A 13,817-nucleotide genomic window follows, 5' to 3' on the forward strand; every position below is an offset into this window, starting at 1 on the left:
TACGTTCCTCAATCTTCACACGCAGTAGTACATCATTCCATAGGACAATTATTTCTGCTACAATAAATTTAAATATAAATTGAGTTAGGAATGGGCATAACTTCCTCACTTCCAAATATACGCGTTTTATCATATGTATGAAAGTGCTCCAGAAACTGCAGAGCATTCTACACAAGCCGGGTATTTCTTCACATTCCTAGTTACTTAGAATAACTACCCTTTACGCTCCGGGCTGACCTCTCGAAGGGCGCAAGGATCTGGGTTCGACAACTCGCGCCGCGCATTTGACGCGCGCCCCGCCCACCAGCCCAAGCCCGTCTGCGCGCACGTTCCAGGTACGAGACGCGAACTCCGATTGGCCACGGGACGCAAGGAGCGCGCCCCAAAGGCATCTTCCGAGCATGCGCCGGAGAGGAGACGCAGGCGCGGCGCGCCCCGCGCATGCTCAGTACGCAGTGGGCGCACCTTAAGCCCCCGCGCGGGGTCGCGTGGGTGCCGGCTGGCCAGCCACCGAGCGGCATGCGGGTCTGGGGTGTTGCCGCCCCCTCCCGCTCGCCCCAACGCCATGGAATACCTGCGGAGCTTGAGCCGGCTCCTGCCCAGCGCTGTGGGGCTGCCCCGGCGCACGCTGTGTACTTTGGGCCAGGGCCTGACCCCTGGGGCGCGTTCCGTTGCCGCCTGCGGCCGCGCGGCCCAACTCCTCGGGCAGAGCCGGGCCGCGCCGCTGTGCGAGCCCCGCCGGCCCCGCGTGGCAGGTACTGCGCTCCCCGCCCCGCAGCCCAGGACGCCGGTCTTGCGGTGTCCCCAGGGCCCAGACCCGGCCGCCCGACCCGACCAGGCGTGGCCGTGGCTGCTCCGCGCAGGCCTCGGCCCCGGGTCCGCTCTTGGGGCGCGCGTCCGGGAGTCCCAGCGGCCCGCAGTGCGGACCAGCCTGTGTGCCGTGAGCCTCTGGGGTCCCCACGCCCCTCGCTGCACGTGTCCCCGCTGGCGTGCTCTTGTGGGAAGGGTTTTTTTTTGTTTGCTTGTTTTAATGAGAGTTTCACCCTTATCTAAGTATTTCTCTTGTCTTCCCTTTGGACATGGACACATTTTTCCAGTTGTTCAAGTAAGGAATGGGGACGCACCTGTAGATGAGGCTGAAAACTTAGAGATTTCATAGTAAGAGTTGCTCCTGAGAAAGATTGGTTTGTCAAGTACGATGTAACAAGCCGCAGGGGGTCGGTAGTGGGGAGGAGGAGGAATCGGAGTTATTTTTTCACCAAATGATAAAGCATGATGATATGTTAACATTTTCACAAATGTGAGAATGTAGGTGCTAATATTGCTCAGAAACAAGCGACATGAAAATGTATGGCTCTCAAAAGAATTGCGCTGGTCTTGTTTTCTCAGTTTTATACTCGGAAGCCTTCTGAAGTAACTCACCACCACCACCCCCACACTCACTAGAGTCTGAATTGGGGTACACCCCATATTCCCTCCTTTAATAATGCTTGGGAACCCAGTTTCAGCCCATCTGTTTTAGGACAAAACACAGATTCAGAATCTCAATGGAAACGTTTTATCTAACTTGTGGCTGATTAGCAAAATGCTGATTTATAGCCCTTTTACCTTTATTCCTCTGACCCTTTTATAAAAGGGAGACAAACCTCAGATGCTAACAGATTACATGAGACACTATGTAACGGGAAGGAATAAGATCAGAAATGAGAATATTTCTGCACGTTCTGTGGAGTCAGCATGATTACTTTGGAAGCAGAAAATAATTGGTAGTAACTTTACATTTTCTGCCCATTCCTTTTATGTTTAGTATTTTGAATGGTGTCCTTTGTCAGTCATTAAATTTACGTGGTTACACTTCAGAACTCATTTTGACTCAATCTAATACATTTTAAATAGACTTTTTTTCAACTAAAGATTTTTCTTCATTCCAGGTCACTGGGGCCTGCATTCCAGTTCAATGGCTTATTTCATAAGTATTCACTAGTAAAGTATGGAAAAGTTAGTATGGAAGTAAAATCTAGGTTTCATAATTTATATATCAAATAATCCTGATACTGGAATGCTGAAACTGGTGGTATTTAGGATCTATGTTTTCTAAAATATATCTACCAGTATAATTTTCATGAAGAGCCTTTTTAAATTATGCAAAAAAAAATGAACATTTTAATCTCAGAACACTGTTACATATTCATTTGACTTTGAGGTACCAGTAATAATTAGAATAAAGGCGGTTGGAATCCATAAATTATTCTAGTACTTCACCTAAACCATTACTTTTAAAAAACCATTCCCTGCCAAATCTAACATAATCCCCTACAGATGTTAACATTAGTAAGTAAAAGTTTCTTTTTTTCCCCTCTAGGAAAAAGTTTCCAAAAAATAGTAAAATAGAAGACCACATAACAGAGTTATATTGTAGCCGTATGTTAATACCTATTGAATGATCACAGAGAATTCTCTTAATTTATTCTTCAGGTGAAACGCACCGGTTTAGAACTTCTGACGTCTCTCAAGCCACTTTAGCCAGCGTAGCGCCAGTGTTTACTGTGGTGAGTATGTATGGTATGTTTGATAACTTACACAGTATTTCCCATACTTACTAAGTTAACTGGGTTGGACTGGTCGGCTAAGGTAATACTTATTTTTTGTTTTATAGTGAATCATTATACTTTTAAGTTCTCTCGTCTTTGTGTTTTTTAGCTAGTGACCTGAGTGCCAGCTAGATTTACTTAACAGCACCCTTGGAACTTTGCTGTTGACTGTGGAAGTCTTCTTTTAATCCTGAACTGGTTGTTCGAATCACAGTTCAGCACTTCCTTCTCAAGATTTCCCTGTGAATCCATGTAGAAGTCCTTGAAGGCTGTTAGCCATAGGTGCTTGATCCTGTGCTATGCATCGTAATATATGCAGAAGCATTTTGAAGGCAGCAAAGTGTAATATTTAAGAGTGCATGCTTTGAAGGTTCATGATCTCTGCAACTTTCTCTGAAAAGATTCAGGAGAAAATAATAAGCAATAATGTGTATCACACCCACATATCTCGAAAGAGAAAAATTAGGCCATCGGGCAAAATGTTAGCAAAAGATGACACTAGGTGAAAGTCACATGGGAATTGGTTGTAAGATATTCTTGCAACTTTTTTGTAGGGCTTTAATTTTTTTTTAGAAAAAGTTGAATTAAAAAAAGTAATGTGCTTGTTCTGAACTAGCATTCCTAAATTCAGATCTCAGCTCTGCCTCTTAGTATTAACTTGGTGGACTCTGACAAGGTATGATAACGTCTTTATGCTTTTGTTTTCTCATCTCTAAACTGGGGATTATAGTACCTACCTTATAGAACTGTTGTGAGGTTTGAATTAACAACTGTATATAAAACCCTCACACATGTAAGCATTCAATATATATTAGCCTTTATCATCATCATTATTTAGGCTTATTAACATAAGAACTTTTCTTTATAAACTATGCAACAAAATAACCACCAGAATTACATATGAAAGTTAACACTGTTATTCAATGTTCTAGAACATTTGGCCAGGAATAAATTCAGTTATTAACTATTGAAAGAAGGTTCTTTGCAGGTGAAATCATTGTGTCGCAAGAACACCTAAGAAAATTAGTTGATACTATTTGAAATGAGAGCTTGCTAATCAGCTCGCTATAGATGATGTTACTTTACAAGATAAACATTTAAAAAAATCAGTTTGTATGATTTTTTATCAGAAAATATCTCATTAAAGGAAAACGGTAAAGATAAATTTTGAGATGCAGAAATACTCCTATATTAAGTTGAAAATGGAGGAGAGACTGCAGAAAAGTGTAACATGAATATATTGAGTAGGAAAAGTCTGGGAGAACATTCAATAAAATATTGGCGTGGTTTTCTCTAAAATTTGTCTTATGTGATTTATTTTACTTTATTTCAAATTTTCTGCAGCAGATATTATTTGTGAAATAAATTTGAGGAAAGCTAGTCTATATTACAAAAAATAGTTTCTTTTGACGTAAATTTGCCCTTTAACACTGATGGCTTATGGTACTCATATTGATCTTTGCTTGTGAAAAGCAAGCTAAAATATACACTGAGATTTTATTCTGTTGCTATTAACAGAGCATGTATACATTTCCATGGTAATAAGCCAGCACTTGTACCTTCAGCTATACCTTAGAGTTTTTCTGAACATGCGTATTTAATAGTAATTAGTACATTCCAGCGCATATTCAAACTTGACAAGTATTCAATACTTGTGGACAAGTATTTCAGAAAAATGTTTCCTCTCCTTTATAGGAAATAAGTATATTTTCTGCATCATGTCCTCTCTTCAAATTATCAGAAGAGGCCTTTTCTGTAAATCTTTGTTGATTCTACAACACTCACCAAAGAGACGACATAGCCTCCAGTAGATACTTAGATTCACAAGATAAGCCACATGTGGTCTCACTCAGTTCAGAAGGATAAAGGATAGGAAACGCAAAAGGGCAGCATCAGGTGTTTCCTCTTCCAGAGAAGTCCTTGCAGCCATCCAGCAGCTTCTCTGGACCCTGTGTGACAGCAGGTGCAAGGAGTTGATGTTCTTAAAGGTGGGTGCAAGTTCCACCTTAGCTTAGAAGCCCCATACCTTTTAGTGTTGGTATCTCTTGTAACCATCTCCAAAGCCTATGCAGGATTCCTGCAAGGAACACGGCCAGTTATAAGAGCCACCCCACTGAAGGAAAAGCAGGGGGATGGCTTCCCACCGGGTATCCATAATTCATTCATAGTCTTCCTGGCCCCAAGCAATCTACCAGGCATTGAGGATTTTTACCATAAGCAATGTTTAGTAAAGCTAAAGCTTAGTAACACAACTGATACTCTTACCAGATTTCCAGGGGAGCCAAGACAGAAAGTTAATCAAAGGTCACATTTGTCCTAGCAGAGGAGAAAGGGATTCTTTTAACCCTTAACTCATAACTGAATTTAACCTAAAGAAGCAGTTATGGCTTATCTGTGCACTGCCGTATTTGGGAGCTGTCATAATACCATACGGTGTAATACTGTAAAGAGCTAGTTTGGGAGAAAATAATACCGTGTTTTTATTATCTGTCTTCAGACAAAATTTGACAAAGAGGGAAATGTTACTTCTTTTGGTGAGTATCTTTCATTTTCTTATAAATCACTTTTTAAATCTGAATGAGTGAATCTGATGAAAATCAAGAAATTGCAGTGTTTTGAGTAGGATAGTCTTTGTGTGTATGGGTGTATTGAAAGAGATCTATCTTCGGCATTTGTCCATCAGTCCTAATTGGAACTGGCAACACCTGGATTGTGCATGTTCTCCCAGAATTGGTTTCTGTTTTTTTGTCAGGAGCCACTTTCTAACAGGATGTTAAAGGAATTTTTTGAGAGCAGAGGCTGCTATGCAGCTGGAGCACATTTTGTTTCTTTTCTTTAGTCTCCCTTTCCATGCCCTAGTCCACATATACATCTCCTGTTCCACATTTAAGGCAGACTTATATAATACTACCGACACTGCGGTGGCAATGGGCAAGACAGGCGGGACAGGGCACTAGATGGCACTCTGCTGATGATCGCTCTTATGGACAATTACTAAGCATCACTTTACTGTCTGACCTCAGATACAGGCTTCATCCAGATCTCCCATGTGCTTCCAGCCCCATGATCCTGTTCCTGCTTTTGCCCAGATCCTGGTGGGAAATTTGGGGTATTTTTTGCCCATTATCTCCTACAAATGACTGTTCTAATTAGCGCTCTGTCACAGGTGTGATTGGATGCCACTTTAACCATTTCTTGAGTTTCTTCATCCATTATTCTTTCTCTTAAGTAATAAGGTTAGTTTTCGGGTGGGAGAATCTAGTGAGAAAACTATTTTCTCATATTGTATTAGTCCAAGAACCAAGAAAATTGAATTCTCTGTTCACAGATTTAAAATACTGAAGATAGACAACATCAGAAATGTTCTGTAGAATCTGTATTTAAAAATAAAAATGATCCATTTCTAGAGCTAGAAATTGATACTGTCTTAATTGTGTGTGGCTGTGGATTTTATACTGGTCCCAAGGGACATCTAAATACAAAGAAATTTTATGAAGTGTGGATAAGATAAGAAAAGAATTATTAGAGTTTGACCAAATTTAGCGTATGTTTTTGAGGTAAAAATGGCTATTAAAAAGACTTATTTTGGCTTGTAGAAAATGATGTCGCTGTTGGAGGAAAGGATGCCCTGATACTAAAGGCTTCCATTAATTGCTTTGGCACACTCTCTTTGTTGAAAATATTTCTTTTATAGAAAAGAAGAAAACTGACTTACATCAAGAATTAGGTCTTCAAGCCAGAGATTTGAGGTTTCAGCATGTGATGAGCATCACAACCAGAAACAATAGGATTATCATGAGAATGGAGGTAAAGGGTTTTATGTCATCTGCATTTCTCACTGGAATCTTACAAAAGTTCCTTCCTAGCCATCTTGATCAATATCTACGTTAAAAGCAATTTTGTAATGAAATGGCTGTGTAAAACATAGGATACTTTATAGTGTAGTGTGTCATTGTGAGTGGAACTCAGACTTTCATGGATGCTATACATGAAAGGCATAACTCTGCTCTGTTTTATGTAGGAAAAGTTATGACTGTAGTCTCTGTTCTCACTGCTTGAATTTGGTCTCTAGTTTCTGAAATGATAAGAGAAAGAATCTTGATTTATAATAGACATGTTCAGTTGTATACAGTTACATGTCATTATAGTATAACTTCAGCTACCAAGAACATTCTGGTTCTCCAAATAGACCAGGAATATCCCCTAAAGTTTATAATTTTAACTTAAATGGAAAGATATTCTGTGCTTATGGATTGGGAGGACAAATATTGTTAAAATGTCTATACCACCCAAAGCAGTCTACAGATTTAATGCAATCCCTATCAAAATACCAACAGCATTTTTATTAATTTTTTTTAAGTTTTTATTTTATTTTTTAATTTTATTTATCCATTTGAGAGAGAGAGCATGAGCAGGGTGAGAGGCAGAGAAAGAAACAGACTCCCCACTGAGCAGGGAGCCCGATGCGGGGCTCAATCCCCGGACCCCAGGATCATGACCTGAGCTGAAGGCAGATGGCGCTTAACCCGCAGAGCCACCCAGGCACCCCTAAGTTTTTATTTTAATCACCAGTGCTCCTCATAGCAAGTGCACTCCTTAATCCCCATGACCTTTTTCCCCCATTCCCTACCTACCTCCCCTCCAGTAACCATTAGTTTATTCTCTATAGGTAAGATTCTGCTTCTTGGTTTGTCTTTTTTTTTTTTTTCTTCCTTTGCTCCTTTACTTTCTTAAATTCCATTTATGAGTGAAATCGTCTGGTATTTGTCCCTCTGATTCATTTTGCTTAGAATTATACTCTCTAGCTCTATCCATATCTTTGCAAATGGCAAAATTTCATTCTTTTTTATGCCTGAATAATATTCCATGATACACATATACCACATCTTCTTTATCCATTCATCAACCAGTGGATACTTGGGCCACTTCCATATCTTGGCTATGTAAATAATGCTGCTGTAAACATAGGAGTACATGTATCCCTTTGAATCTGTATTTTTGTATTCTTTGGGTAGATACCCAGTACAACAATTGCTGGATCTTAGGATAGTTCTATTTTTACCCTTTTGAGGAACCTCCATACTATTTTACACAGTGGCTGCACCAGTTTGCATTCCTATCAACGGTGCATGAGGGTTCCTTTTTCTCCACATCCTCACCAACACTTGTTTCTTGTGTTATAGATTTTAGCCATTCTTTAAGGTGTCAGGTGTTTCTCATTATAGTTTTGATTTAGCATTTCCCTGATAATAAATGATAATGAGCATCTTTTCATGTGTCTGTTGTTGGCCATCTGGATGTGTTCTTCGGAGAAATGTCTGTTCGTGTCTTCTGCCCATTGTTGATTGGATTATTTGTTTTTTGGATCAGTTCTTTATATGTTTTGGACACTATCTCTTTATCAGATATGTCATTTGCAGATATCTTCTTCCATTCCATAGGTTGCCTTTTAGTTTTGTTGACTGTTTCTTTGCTGTGCAGAAGCTTTTTATTTTGATGTAGTCCCAATAGTTCACTTTTGCTTTTGTTTCCTCACCTCAGGAGATATGTCTAGAAAAATGTTACAGCCAGTGTCAAAAAAGTTACTACCTGTGTTCTTTTCTAGGATTTTTATGGTTTCAGGTCTCACATTTAGGTCTTTAATCCATTTTTAATTTCTGTGTATGGTGTAAGAAAGTGGTCCAGTTTCATTCTTTTGGATGAGGCTGCCCAGTTATCCCAAACCATTTGTTGAAGAGACTGTCTTTTTTCCATTGGACATTCTTTCCCGCTTTGTCAGGATTAGTTGACCAGATAGTTGTGGGTCCATTTCTGGGTTTTCTATTCCTTTCCGTTGATCATTGTGTCTGTTTTTGTGCCAGTACCATACTGTCTTGATGACTGCAGCTTTGTAATAGAGCTTGAAGTCTGGAATTGTGATGCCTCCGGCTTTTTCTTTTTCCACATTGCTTTGGCTATTTGGGGTCTTTGTGATTCCATACAAATTTTAAGATTGTTCTAGGCCTGTGAAAAATGCAGTTGGTATTTTGATAGGGATTGCATTATATCTGTAGATTGTTTTGGGTAGTATAGACATTTTAACAATATTTGTTCTTCCAACCCATGAGCATCGAATGTCTTTCCAATTCTTTGTGTCTTCTTCAATTTCTTTCATAAGTGTTTGTAGTTTTCTGAGTACAGATTTTTTACTTCTTTAGTTAGTTTTTTCCTAGGTATCTTATGGTTTTTGGTGCAGTTGTGAATGGGGTTGTTTTCTTAATTTCTCTTGCTGCTGCTTTATTACTGGCATATAGAAATACAAGAGATTTCTGTACCTTGGTTTTGTATTCTGCGACTATTGAATTCGTGTATAAGCTCTAGTGGGTTTTTGGTGGTCTTTAAGGTTTTTCTATATATACTATCATGTCATCTGCAAATAGTGAAAATTGTACTTCTTCCTTACCAATTTGGATGCTTGTTGCCTCATTGCTGTGGCTAGCACTTCCAGTACTGTGTTGAGTAAAAGTGGTGGGACTGGACATCCTTATCTTGTTCCTGATCTTAGGGAAAATGCTTAGTTTTTTGAGTATGATGTTTGCTGTGGGTTTTTCATATTTGGCCTTTTTATGTTGAGGTATGTTCTCTCTAATCTGACTTTTGGAAGGTTTTCACCATGAATGGATGTTGTACGTTGTCGAATGCTTTTTCTGCATCTATTGAAATGATCATGTGGTTTTTATCCTTTCTCTTATGAATGTGATGTATCACATTGATTGATTTGTGAATATTGAACCACCTTTACATCCCAGGAATAAATCCCACTTGATCATGGTGAATGATTATTTTAATGTATTTTTAATGTATTGTTGGATTTGATTTGCTAGTATTTTGTTGAGGATTTTTGCATCTGTGTTCATCAGAGATACTGGCCTGTGGTTCTTTTTTTTTTTTTTTTTGTGGTAACTTTATCTGGTTTTGGTGTCAGGGTAACAGTACCCTCATAGAATGAATTTGAAAGTTTTCTTTTCTCCTTTCTTTTTAAATAGTTTGAGAGGAATGGATAATTTTTCTTTAAATTTTTGGTAGAATTCACCTGTGAAGCCATCTGGTTCTGGACTTTTGTTGGAAGTTTTTTGGTTACTGATTCAATTTCATTGCTGGTAATTAGTCTGTTCAAATTTTCTACATCAATCTCTTTCAATTTTGGTACTAGTTTCTAGGAACTTAAGCATTTCTTCTAGGTGGTCCAGTTTGTTGGCATAGTTTTTCATAATACTCTTACAACTGTTTGTATTTTTGCGGTGTTGGTTGTTATTTCTCCTCTCTAATTTGTGATTTTATTTTCGGTTCTTTTTTTTTTTCCTGTTAAGTCTGGCTAGGGTTTATCTATCTTTATTCCCCCCCCCCCCCAAGAAAACAGTTCCTGGTTTCATTTATTCTGTTGTGTTTTTAGTTTCTATATCATTTGTTTCTGTTCTAATCTTTATTTCCTTTTTTCCCCTGGCTTTAGGCTTTGTTATTTTTCTAGCTTTCTTAGGTATAAGATTAGGTTGTTTGAGATTTTTCTTGTGTCTTGAGGAAGGCCTGTATCTATATACTTCCCTCTTAGGACCGCTTTTGTTGTATCCCAAAGGTTTTGAACCATTGTATTTTCATTTTCCTTTGTTTCCATGTGCCTTTTTATTTCTTCTTTTATTTCCTGGTTGACCCATTCATTGTTTAGTAGCATATTATTTAACCTCCATATATTTATGTTCTTTCCAGGTTTTTTCTTACAGTTGATTTCTAGTTTCATAGCATTGTGGTCAGTAAAGATGCATGGTATGACTTCAGTCTTTTTGAATTTATTGAGGCTTGTTTTGTAGCCTAATACATGATCTATTCTGGAGAATGTTCCACATACACTCAAAAAGAATGTGTATTCTGTTTTAGGATGGAATGTTCTGTATGTATCTGTTAGATCCATCTGGCTCAGTGTGTTATTCAAAGCCATTGTTTCCTTGTTGATTTTCTGTTTAGATGATCTGTCCATTGATGTAAGTAAGGTGTTAAAGCCCCCTACTATTATTGTATTAGTATTACCTCCTTTATATTTGTTATTAACTGTTTTGTGTATTTGGGTGCTCCCATGTTGGGTGCATAAATATTTACAATTGTTATGCCTTCTTGTTGGATTGTCCCTTTTATTACTATATAGTGTTCTTCTTTGTTTCACATTACAGTCTTTGTTTCAAAGTCTGTTTTGTCCAATAAAAGTATTGCTACTCTGGCTTTTTACTTCCATTTGCATGAAGATACTTTTCCATCCCCTCACTTTCAATCTGTGTCTAGGTCTAAAATGAGTCTCTTGTAAGCAGCAGATAGATCAGTCTTGTTTGTTTTTTAATCCATTCTGATACCCTATGTCTTTTGATTGGAATGTTTAGTCAACTTACATTCAAAGTAATTATTGGTAGAAATGTATTTATGCCACTTTATTACTTGTTTTGTGGTTGTTTCTCAAGATTTTCTCTGATCCTTTCTTGTCTTTCTTTCATGGTTTGCTGGGTTTCTTTAGTGGTAGACTTGGAGTCCTTTATTTTTTTACATATCTATAATTGGTTTTGACTTGTGGTCATCATTACATTTGAATATAACATCTACATATTGCAGTCTTTATGAAGTTGATAGTCATTTAAGTTTGGAACCATTCTCCCCCCCCCGCCATGTTTTAGGTATATGGTATCATATTTTACATCCTTTCATTTTGTGAGTTCATTGACTGATTTTTTTATAGATATATTTTTACTGCTTTTGTGTTTCTAAACTTCATACTGTCATTTTTAGTCTTTCCTTTGCACTCAAAGATTCCCCTTTAATATTTCTTGCAGGGCTGGTTTAGTTGTCATGAACTCCTTTAGTTTTTGTTTCTCTGGGAAACTCTCACTCTCCTGTTCTGAGTGATAGCCTTGCTGGATAAAGTATTTTTGGCTTCAGGTTTTTCCCATCTAGAACTTTGAAAACATCATGCCACCCCTTTGTCTTGGAAAGTTTCTGCTGAAAAATCTGCTGATAGCTTTATGGGGTTTCCTTTGTATATAACTATCATCTTTGTCTTGCTGCTTTTTATATTTTTTTCCTTATCACTATATTTTGCCATTTTAATTACAATATGTCTTGGTGTGGACATGCTTTTGTTGATTTTGTTGGGAGTTCCTTGCCTCCTGAATCTGGATATCTGTTTCATTCCCCAGATTATGGAAGTTTTCAGCTATTACTTATTCTCTACCCAGTTTTCTCTCTTTCCTGGGACTCCTAACAATATGAATGATACTACAGTTGATAGAGTCACTGAGTTCCATAAGTCTGTTCTGCATAATTCTTTTTCCTCCCTTTTGTTCAGCTTGATTACATTACTCTGTCTTCTAGGTCGTTAATTCATTCCTCTGCTCCTTCCAGCCTTTTCTTCATTCCATCAAACAAAATGTTTCTCATTTATTGACCCCTTTATCTCTTTATTATTCCTCATCTCATTAAGGATGTCATTGATGTTCTCCACTCTTTTCTCAAGTTCAGCTAGTATCCTTATGATCATCATTGTTTTAAATTTCCATCAGGCATGTTACCTATATATGCTTTGCTTAGATCTCTGGCTGTGGCATTGTCCTGTTCTTTCATTTGGGATAAATTCCTCTGTCTTCTCATTTTGTCTTAGTCTCTGGGCCTCTTTCTATGTGTTAGGAAAGTCAGCTATGTCTCCTCTTCTTAAAGATAATGGCCTTACGAAAAAGAGGTCCTGTAGGCCCTGCAGTGTAGTGTCCCCTGTTTCCCAGGGCCTGGCCCTTCTACGAGTATCTCCAGTGTGTGCTGGGAGAGCTCTGCTGTTGTGTCCTGGCTACTTTATCCTTCAGGCCAGTGATCTGCAGAGGCTCTCTTTGCCTGTTGTGGACCATGTTTGGTCCCTGGCCTGAATGTGGCACATTTTAACTAGGTGTGTTCTGGTCTGCTTGTGAAATGAGAGCTGTTGCTACCGCCATGGAAACCAAGGCCTCACAAAACTCCTGGGTCAGGAGATGTGGTATGAGCAGGGGATTGGGCTGGTCTTCTCAGGGAGGGGCCTGCTGCGCTGGGACTGAGACAGGCGTGACTGAGACGACCTGTTCCACCAGAGTGAGGGGTGGTGAGACTTGGTGTAAGCAAGTTAGGTAGTGAGGGTCGCTGCTAGGCTGGTTTCTGCAGGTGCCTCTGTGTTTATGCTGAGCGGCAGGGGAGGAAAATGGCGCCTACCTGTACCTTTGTTCCGAGAGTGGTCTCTCCCTGAATGCTGCCTCTCTGGGATACATTCCAAGATGAGCAACTAACATTTCCCCACTGTGTGCCCCAGGTGCTCTTCAGATTGCTGTTTCCATGCTGTATGTCCAAGGTCTGTTTGCCCTGCCTTTTCTCCAAGAGCTGCCCCAGTGTCCTCTCTGCTCCATGCATGCTGACGTTTAAAACTCCAGGCTTTTAGCCCCACTGGTTACAAGAACTCATGAAATTCAGGCTCTCCTGCTTTTCAAGCCGGTTGCTGTGGGGCTTTGTTTTTCCTGTGCACTGTCCCGTGTGCTAGTTTATCTCTTTTGCTTCCCCCCAACCACGGCTCCCTCCCCACCACAGTGGCCACAAGTTGCAGCTCCTTCCTATCTTTGTGGCCTCCTTTCTACTTCTGGTTGTAGAGTTTGATCTGCCAATCATCAGACTGATTTCTGGGGTATTTAGGATGGTTTAATAGTTACCTAGTTGTACTGGTGGGAGGAGGCAAGCCTAGTGTCCTGCGTCACCACCATCTTTTCCTCCCACCAAGAGCAGTTTTCACAGAACTAGAACAGATATCCTAAAATTTGTATGGAACCACAAAAGACCCCAGTTAGCCAAAGCAGTCTTAAAAAAGAAAAAGCTGGAAGCATCACAATCCCAGATTTCAAGATATATTACAAAGCTGTAGAAATCAAAACAGTATGGTAATAGTACAAAAATAGATCAGGAATAGAATAGAAAACCCAGAGATAATTAATCTTCAACAAAGGAGGCAAGAACATGCAGTGGGAAAGAGGCAGTCTCTCTTCAATAAATGGTGCTGGGAAAACTGGACAGCCTCATCCAAAAGAATGAAACTGGACCACTTTCTTACACCATACACAAAAATAAACTTAAAATGGATTAAGGACCTAAATGTGAGACCTGAAACCATAAAAATCCTAGAAGAGAGCACAGGCAGAAACAGACTCT

The 13,817-nt window shown here is 39.3% G+C and overlaps 1 protein-coding gene across 1 annotated transcript in view; it reads left to right on the top strand.

Annotated features, from left to right (window-relative positions):
- Positions 1 to 466: 466 nt before the first annotated feature.
- Positions 467 to 13,817, top strand: part of MRS2 (magnesium transporter MRS2) — a 30,300-nt gene continuing 16,949 nt past the window's right edge. The window contains exons 1-4 of the mRNA XM_027601600.2: positions 467 to 755; positions 2,476 to 2,549; positions 5,089 to 5,125; positions 6,286 to 6,398. Coding sequence (XP_027457401.1) covers positions 566 to 755; positions 2,476 to 2,549; positions 5,089 to 5,125; positions 6,286 to 6,398 — 414 coding nt within the window. The 5' untranslated portion in view covers positions 467 to 565. The remainder of the gene's footprint in view (positions 756 to 2,475; positions 2,550 to 5,088; positions 5,126 to 6,285; positions 6,399 to 13,817) is intronic.

This window comes from Zalophus californianus, chromosome 7 (genome assembly GCF_009762305.2).
Source record: "Zalophus californianus isolate mZalCal1 chromosome 7, mZalCal1.pri.v2, whole genome shotgun sequence".
NCBI classification, from domain to species: domain Eukaryota; kingdom Metazoa; phylum Chordata; class Mammalia; order Carnivora; family Otariidae; genus Zalophus; species Zalophus californianus.